The sequence below is a fragment of the Taeniopygia guttata genome, chromosome 18 (genome assembly GCF_048771995.1).
Source record: "Taeniopygia guttata chromosome 18, bTaeGut7.mat, whole genome shotgun sequence".
Classification (NCBI taxonomy): Eukaryota; Metazoa; Chordata; class Aves; order Passeriformes; family Estrildidae; genus Taeniopygia; species Taeniopygia guttata.
In genome coordinates this window covers 8,450,360-8,458,826 of record NC_133043.1, presented here as the reverse complement: position 1 = coordinate 8,458,826, position 8,467 = coordinate 8,450,360, and the positions used below count along the sequence as shown (strand labels likewise).

Genomic DNA, 8,467 nt, shown 5'->3' with positions numbered 1-8,467 from the left:
AAGTCTATCTTCTTGACAGATCTGAGCTTACTGAAACTTTTTCCTCATCCTTTTCTCCTTCCTCACATTCACAGTCAGTCTTTTGTTTTTATAAAGCGATCCATATATTTTTCTTTTAGATTTAAATGCTTTCTAATCTTTTCAAGGTTTACAGAACTGCACCTGGCTGCTGAGGGTGTGGAGAGGCAGATGGACTGATGGTTGTGGTGATGTCCTGAGAGAGATGTTTGCCTTTTGTGCTGAGTGGTGCATGGTGTATGTAAAAAGCTTGGTGTGTCAAATGTGAGGGCTTGGTCAGGTCTATTATGTTATTTTTCTAAATATCATTAAATGGTGAAAGGAGAAATATCCAGTATTGGTGAGCCACTGTAGCTGATTGACCTCATCTAGTGGGTGAGCATCCCTGCCCATGGCAAGAGGTTGGGAATAGATGATCTTTAAGGTCATGCCTCGACACAGATTTCTGGTAGAACTTAATGAGAATTTTCCCCAAAATTATGATTAAAACTTTGAAGATTGCTGCTAAACATGTTTGTTTTTGTTTCATATTCAACAGTGATTCATGTGAGGCTCTGTTTCAATATTAAATTACATCTGCCAGTCAGTAAAAAATATTTATTGAAGCAGACTTCTTTTAACTTCTGCTCTTACTAGAAGGACACTAAACTTTGCAGAGTTGTAAAACAGGCTGCTGGTGGTCTGCAGCTACTGGCTCGACTTGTGCCACCCCTATGAACAAGGAACTACAACTCCCATGAAGTCCGGTTATTTCACATCTTTCCTCCTAAATTCCAAGAAATCTTGAGAGTTTAAGTAAGCTTTGTGTTGAAATGCCAGCATTTCCTAAGACATTGCGTGAGTGCTGGTATAAAACTCTCCAAGTTATTTTGGAATAATCCTATTCTTTAACTCCCTGTTTTTATCTCACTTTTCTGAAACATCTCCCTTGCCCCAAGAACAAAATCTCCTGAGCAATGTCAGAGCTGCATATCATGGGTTTTCTCTATCAGTAATATGTAAAATGAAAGGTGTATTAGTAGGATTTTTATTGAGTATCCTGTTGGAATAAGTAGATTCTGTCATGCACCACTGACTCATTTCAATTGGAATACCACAGTTCAGTAAAAGAAAATAATTGAGTCATGGGTTTCTTACTTAAAGTGTGTCTGATATCATCTTTTGCAATAAAATTTTATGAGGGTGAAATGAATTTAGAGAGCTGATTTAATATGGACAGCTCTTTTCCTCTTGTGTTGGGGTGGCTCTCTGAGCTTAAGAAGAAAATAGCAGTTTTGAAAATATTCCCAAAAGATAAGCATTATTGAATTAGAAATATCAATATCTATAGTTAGATATTTTCTCCTGGGTTTTGCAATGCTGTCTACTGAGCAGGCAGTCTGTTGGATAAGCACACCCTGGTTTGCTTCAGATAATTTTATCTGTGTTAGCTCAAAACACTATTTTAAATTTTTAAGTGAAGCTGGTGGGATATATATATATATATATATATATATATATGTGTGTGTGTGTGTGTGTTTGGTTTTGGGTTGTTTTTTTTTTAACCTTTCCTAGCCCTGAATTAGGAAAACTTTCTCCATCCTGCTGTCTGGACAGATCAGTGCCACTCAGAGCTTCCAGAGGAGGAAAGCTGATGAGCAGCTGAGAGCAGTGACCTCTCAGACTGCATTTTTCAGGAAGGATATGAACTAAGACCACCTGAGACTTTACAGAGAGGTCCATGGCCTCATGCAGTCCTGTCTGAAACAGCAGGACATGACTGATAGAAAAATGCCAGCAAATGTCCCCAGCATTGCCGTGTACTTTTGTGCCAGTGAAATGGCATTTTTGCCAGTGTAATACTTCGAGAGAAGGCACACATTACTAAAATAAGTGGTAATGGCAGAAGAGCATTTTCTCCCTGATATCTGAGATCTTATCAGGAGTGTAAGACTTGGTTTGAAGAAAAAAACAGAACAAAACAGGAAAAAAAAAAAAAAACCTAAACCAAAACCCAAGACGAAACACACAACCTAAAAATTAATTTGTAGATTTCTTGTTAGATTTGCCTCTGGAGCCTCTACTGGACAAGTGGCTAAGAATCTCTATACAGCCCTGAACTAGTAATTTCTAATATTAATGCTAATAATGAAGTGCAGTGCCCACAGCAGGCTTCACAGGAACATCCCAGACCTGGGCTGGTTTGCTGTGACCCAGGAGCAGCTGTGGAGTGCCTGTGCCCTGAGTGAGGACCTGGTGTAAAAGCCACTCGTAGTTTACACTGGTGTGATAGCAGACTAGCAGTGCTGCCACAGCCTCTCAGCAGAGGCCTTTCCCCAGGTGCCACAGCAGAGTTCAGGGGTGTAAACACACCCCCACCCGTGTGTGGAATGTAGATGATGGTGGTGTTAGATCTCACTGCTGCCCTACATTGTCCTGGGCTGGATTAGCCAGACTATCATGGTTATGTTATCTCATGGTTTTCTCCCTGCTGTCATTCTGCTGCAGAAGGTGCAGGTCCTGTTTGTGAGCCTCTCTTTGGGTCCAGGAGGAATTTGGGCAGACAGGGGGTTGATCTGGAAGGGCAAGAAGGGCTGCAAAGGAGAGAAGCTCGTCTTGGGACCTACATAAAGATGTCAAACAGTGCGAGGGATGTTGGAAGTAAAGCAGAGCCTGGCTTTGCATCACAGAAGCTGCAAGAGTTTTGTGGAGTTGGTTTTAATCTTTTCATTTCCTTGTTCCTTGGTATTGTTTCTCTCCCTGGTCTTTCTGATCCCTCTGTTACAAAGCAGAGGCTATCTTGGCATCAGTGTGCATCTTCCAGTGATTTCTGGGAGCTTTGGGTTAAGGCTTTTATGAGGAATTTGGAGCTTAGCTGTGCATTAGCAGCACATTTTCCTGAACTGAGTTCTCTCCACTTCATGTGTAACTAGGGTCAAGTTTGACAGGAAAATGCAGCCCTGGAAGCAGGATGGATGCAGGAATCCTCTCATCCCAAGCTGCTTGAGCACACCAGTGTGAATCAGAAAAGCTGCAGAAAAGCAGGAGATCTCTGCACTAGGTGGCAAGGAGGGGAACCAGGACACAGCTGCAATTGTGGAGGATAAAAATGAAACTTCTCGGTTAAAAATTCTTCTTGGGTTCTCGCTTTGTTTTTTTTCCTCCTTTTTCCTAGGTTTGAATTTTTAAATTCTTCCCCCACTGCACCTATCTTTTTCCATGCAGCTCCCAGAGCAGGTTCCTGCTCCATTCCTCCAGGGCAGAGGGGGAACTCCTGCAATTCCATGCTGCAGACTTGCTACCCTGCCCTGAAGACTCAAGCTGTTACTGGCAATTAAAGACAGTGAGCACTTCCCCACTAGTGTAAATAATTGCAGAATAATCTCTGCCCCTTCCCTCATCCCAGAGGAAGTAGAATTTCAGCAAAGTTGCACTGAGGTTTTTCTAATGCTTTGCTGCTCCTGTTGGTCTCTGGGAGTTCCTAAAACTACTCCAAGAACCTCTCCTCTTGTCTTCCTAGGGAAAAAACCTTATATTTCCAGCAGCGTCCATCCTGTTTGATAGCAAGTTCAGCTTAGCCTGGGGACTTTCAGCTGCATTGTTCTTGTCCTGTTTGTTTAGAATTACATTCATCTTGTTTACTAGGGCTCATAAATGGTAACATTTCCTCCAGGAATCTGGATGTTGCTGTTGATGTTAATGTTGTATCAGAAGGCAGTGCTGTGTGCTTTCCACTTTCTAAAAATTATATGGGTATGAAAATACAACATATATGTACTTTTTTACAAAATAAATATGGAAGTAGCTCCAGTATAAAATAGGGGTAATAATTCTTCTGCCCCTCAAGTGAGGGCTGTAGAGTTTCCTGAGAGGAGTTGAGAAATGCAAGTTATCGTTGCTGGATTTCCTGTTCCTGTACAGACACAGTGTTTGACTGACATGCTGTGAAATGTGTACCAGTCATCAATGTGTTTTCAGCTTTGAGGGTCCTTCTGAAATTCCTTTTTTCATCTGTTCTGGGAAAAAAAAAAAAGCAAAAACAAAACTATGGAGACTATTGACACCAGAAGGATCTGTCATGACAGTGTTCTCTCTGTTTTGTTTAGGGCCTTTGCAAAGAGGCTCCTGAAATATTAATGGCTTTCTGATTTGAGACATCACATTGCGGTGGTGCAGGCTCTGTATCCTCTCTGTGTTCCCAAAACACACGTGGTTTTAGAGGCCTTTTATATATTTTAATACTAAGTGGCTGGTTGAGTGGTCTGTGTTCTCCCAGAGGAGCCAAAACTCACTTCATGGATCAAGAAAATAAAGGGCTGCAAGGCAATTTACCATTCAGGCTATTGTGGAGGAGGGTGATTTAAAACGTTGTAGTGGCTTGGAAAAAAGGAGAACCCAAAGCAGTTATTGAAAAGCTTGAAATGACTGAGTTAATGTGACAACTCTCCTTCCCTCAGTTGGGTCTGTTGCAGAGGTGACTGTGCACAGTTAATGCTCAGTGGTACTTGTTTGCAGTACTTGCTTTGAAATTAAGAGTGAGACATCATTTATTTAATAGAGACCATTAAGGAACGACTTTCTGATGAAGCAAGTTAGGTGTTAAACACTTTTCAGGTGAACCATTTACTTATGTAATTATCTCTCATTAACATTACAATAAATGTTTCTCCAGGGAGTTTAGCCAACCATGAAATGCAATTAATTTTCAAATACTCTTAAGCAACAATTGAGACACTAGAGACCGAAATCCCTAGTCAGTGTGTATGTTTTTAAACTTCCCTGCTGAAGGGAAGCAGCTTCAGCTCAGCTGATTGTGGAGTTGTTAAACTCTCAGATTTTTAAGTGTTTCATTTGGGCCTATTATAAGTATGTAGTGCTGGGCTCAATACTCAGGTTGTGTAAACCTGGTATCTCCCCTTATTTTCCAGAGCACTGAGGAGGTTCAGGATGCTGTTCTTGAACTTAAGCCCAGCCCAGGGTGAGGATGGAGGAGTTAAAATGCTCTCGGTTTGTCTCTGGGATTCTGGTTTCTGTGTGGTGCCTGGGGCTCGTAGCCAGCTGTGTTGCCGTTTGTCCATGTGTAAAATGGGAGTAACACAAATCTTGTGTCTCTAAGGTGTAAAATGGGAGTAACACAAATCTTGTGTCTCTAAGGTGTACGTGGAGGTGTGTAAGTGGAAACGACTGGTTGGTGATTGTATCATCTGTGGACAGCATCGTCCTGCTTAAGGTTACTTAATTCACTTTCTAACCAAAATGTTGTTACAGTCACTTTTGTTCCAAGTCTTCTTAGAGCGCAGATAAGATAAAATAATCTGTGGAATTCTATCTTCTACAACTATTTGGTCCGACAACTTCGAAAGCTTTTTGAGAATGGATTAATTAACCGCAGCTTTCAGTTTCCAGATTAATTGCTGTTGTGGCTGAAGTAGGGATCTCCACGTGAACAGAGCTGGATTTTCAAATGGGAAAAGGAGCATACCTGGTTGTGCAGCTGGCTCTGCTTCTTCTGCTGTTAAGCCTTGGCCCCAAGTGCAATTAGTGTTCCAGCCACTCTGGATTGCAGAGGACAGATGGGCTTGGGTAGAGGAGGGTTTACAGCCGGCTGCAGAGGCTTCCAGCCCTCGGTGTTCGCAGATCCCAGGCAGTGGAACCTGCAAATCTCACGTATTTAGAGGTTGAAGAAGAGGAAGAGCTTTTATTCTTTCATGTTTGCAAAATCCAATGTAGGAAAACTCTTGCCACTGATACTGTCTCTTCATAGCAAGCAAATAAAACCACTTCGGTTAAATCTGTGCATTTTCCTGAGGCTTTCCCCTCAGCTGGGGTAAAGAGGAAAGGAGGCTTTATTTACAGATGTTGCTTTCAGAATGAGCCTAGCACTGTGATATTATCTGTAAATACGTCTTTCGGCATCAGACATCTTTCCATTTATTTAGAAACAGGAGATAAAGACTGTCTGACATGGGAATGAATTCCTGCACTCCTTTTTGTTGCCTTGGAGTACATACGCAGTTTAAAATGAGTCCGAATCTGCTGTTATATCACCCTGTTGCTTCCAGCAGAATAGTTGTATTTTTTTTTGACCTACAAATCTTGGTCCTCGCTGTTTACACTGACCTCTAAACATAAGAAACCAGAATGCTCCAGGTTTTCTGCCTTGTTCCTGAATGTGCCTCTGAGACCGAACTTGGTGGGATTCGGGTCTGAGCTCCTGGAGCTGTTTGGATGTTCCCTGTAAATACAGGGCAGCCCATGGGTTTCAGCAGTGTGGATTTTGTAAGCACCTACACACAGATCACAGTCAGATCATTATGTTGATCTAAACCATTTTGTAATCCTCTACAATCTGGGTTTAGAGACTGTTATTAGTGTCACAAATAAAAGCTTGTGACTTCTTTAGTTCTCAGGATAAAAGAAGCCATGTACTTTCAGGGAATTACATATTAAAATTAAAGCAGCATAAATATGTGGGAGTTTGAGGATAGTTACCCCACTTTGCAAGACTGAGATCTGAATTCATATGACTGCAAGAGAGAAATTGGTTAATTTTTATTTCATAAGTGAGCATGTACTGACAAAGAAGAGCTAAACCAGGAGGATAAGACATAAGAGTCTTTTAAAAGTCTTTCTTTCTCAGTAACTTGAAGCTTTAAATGTGACTCAAGTGTATTCTATTTGGGGGTTTTACTGGGGTTTTTTTGTTGGGTTTTTTTTTTTTGTAACTGAACATGTAGGAGGGAAACCTCTTTTTGCTCAGATAGGTCACAGATTTAGAAAGGGATAGAAAGGTACTTAAGAGTTCTGTTTTCTCACAAATGTTTCCTAAGCCTCTTCAAAAACGATCCTGACAGAAAGTGATTTCAGCTCGTGTTACATTCCTGTGTGTAATGGATATCTTGCCATTACAAACACCGGCAGCTCCCAGCCTCCATCCTGGGAAGGGGAGCAGGGAGGGCACCTCCGTGATGGGCACGGGGCTCTGCGGGGGCTGGATCCCGGTGCTGACATCCCGGTCCCCGCAGGTACCTGAAGGAGTTCCGCACGGAGCAGTGCCCGCTCTTCGTGCAGCACAAGTGCACTCAGCACCGGCCCTACACCTGCTTCCACTGGCACTTTGTCAACCAGCGCCGGCGCAGGTCCATCCGCCGCCGCGACGGCACCTTCAACTACAGCCCCGACATCTACTGCACCAAGTATGACGAGACCACGGGAATCTGCCCCGAAGGAGATGAGTGAGTAAAGGCTGCACCCTGCTTTTCAGGCATTAGGCGTTTGGGATCAGGCCAGGTGATGATTCCAGCCGGTTCTTGTAGAGATGAGGCAAGTCAGCAGTAAAGCAGCTTTGTCACATACGTAACATGAGACCAGATGTAAAATCTGGAATAGCAGCCTGTGTGCTCCAGGCCTGCTGCAGAGACAGCACTGAGGGTGACTGAGATGGGAATTCAGCTCTTGGGAACTCACTGTGCTCACGAGCTTCAGCATCTTCAGCAAAGCTGAGATGGGAAAAACAGCTCAATGAGACAAATGAGTTTGGAAACACTCTGTTCTCTAAGCCCCTGACTCTCAGCTCTTGCTCACTATCAGGGTAACTTAGTTTTTCACAGATTGAAGAAACAGGAGGAACTTTGTCCTCCAGTCTGCCCCCTGAGTTATGTCTCAGCTTTTTAACTCGTATCAGTTTATTTTGTCTTTCTGAACTCTTAAGAAGCCAGTAGAAAACGGAGAGGTACCGAGAAAAAGGCAGTATGAGGAAGAGTTTGGGTTTTCTGGGTGTTCTCTCCCCATGACTTCAGATTTAACTGGGGAAAAACCGCAAATCTTTCTGCTGTATGTGTGGCAGACCCAACAATTAAGGGGTTAACCTGCTAATATTACTTCAGCCATGTGACAGATGTGGGATAAATAATGTAGCCAAACTGTGGTCAAATATGGACAGTGTTTTATAGAGATGCTGTAAAAAGATGGAATTTCAGTTCCCTTTTGTGGTGCCAGTATAAACATACAAAAATGCTATTCATTGGCAAAACTTCTTATTTTTCAACTTGATTTATGTAAAGTTTTTGTGACTACAATAGAATGGAATAGTCCCTCAGGCCTGAGGCTTCAGTTTCAACACTTTCTTCCTTGCTAGAAGAGATCTGGAAAGAGCTGGAAATGGGATTTTTGTGGGCTTTGGCTTCTAGATTACTGGTTGATACATGGCTCAAACTCAGTGAATGAAAGCCATTGTCATCCAGGAACCTTTGCTCATTTATATTTTTACCTTAACACTGCAATATCTGAACTTTACTCATTCTGTCTTGCTATATTTCTCTTTTATTTCTCAGTGTAGATTGTTTTTCTGCCTGAAAGGGGAAACAAAACAAGTTAAAATGGTAGTTTTGTAGTTGTCCTTCCTTATCCCACATCTTTGCACTTTTCCAGATCTCTGGCAACCACTCGCCCTGAATAATAAGGTGCTGCT

The 8,467-nt window shown here is 42.3% G+C and overlaps 1 protein-coding gene across 6 annotated transcripts in view; it reads left to right on the top strand.

Annotated features, from left to right (window-relative positions):
* Positions 1–8,467, top strand: part of UNK (unk zinc finger) — a 44,872-nt gene that overhangs the window by 11,284 nt on the left and 25,121 nt on the right. For all 6 annotated transcript variants that reach the window (XM_030287208.4, XM_030287206.4, XM_030287204.4 and 3 more), the window contains exon 2: positions 7,023–7,232. In XM_030287208.4, the coding sequence (XP_030143068.1) occupies positions 7,023–7,232 (210 nt within the window). The remainder of the gene's footprint in view (positions 1–7,022; positions 7,233–8,467) is intronic.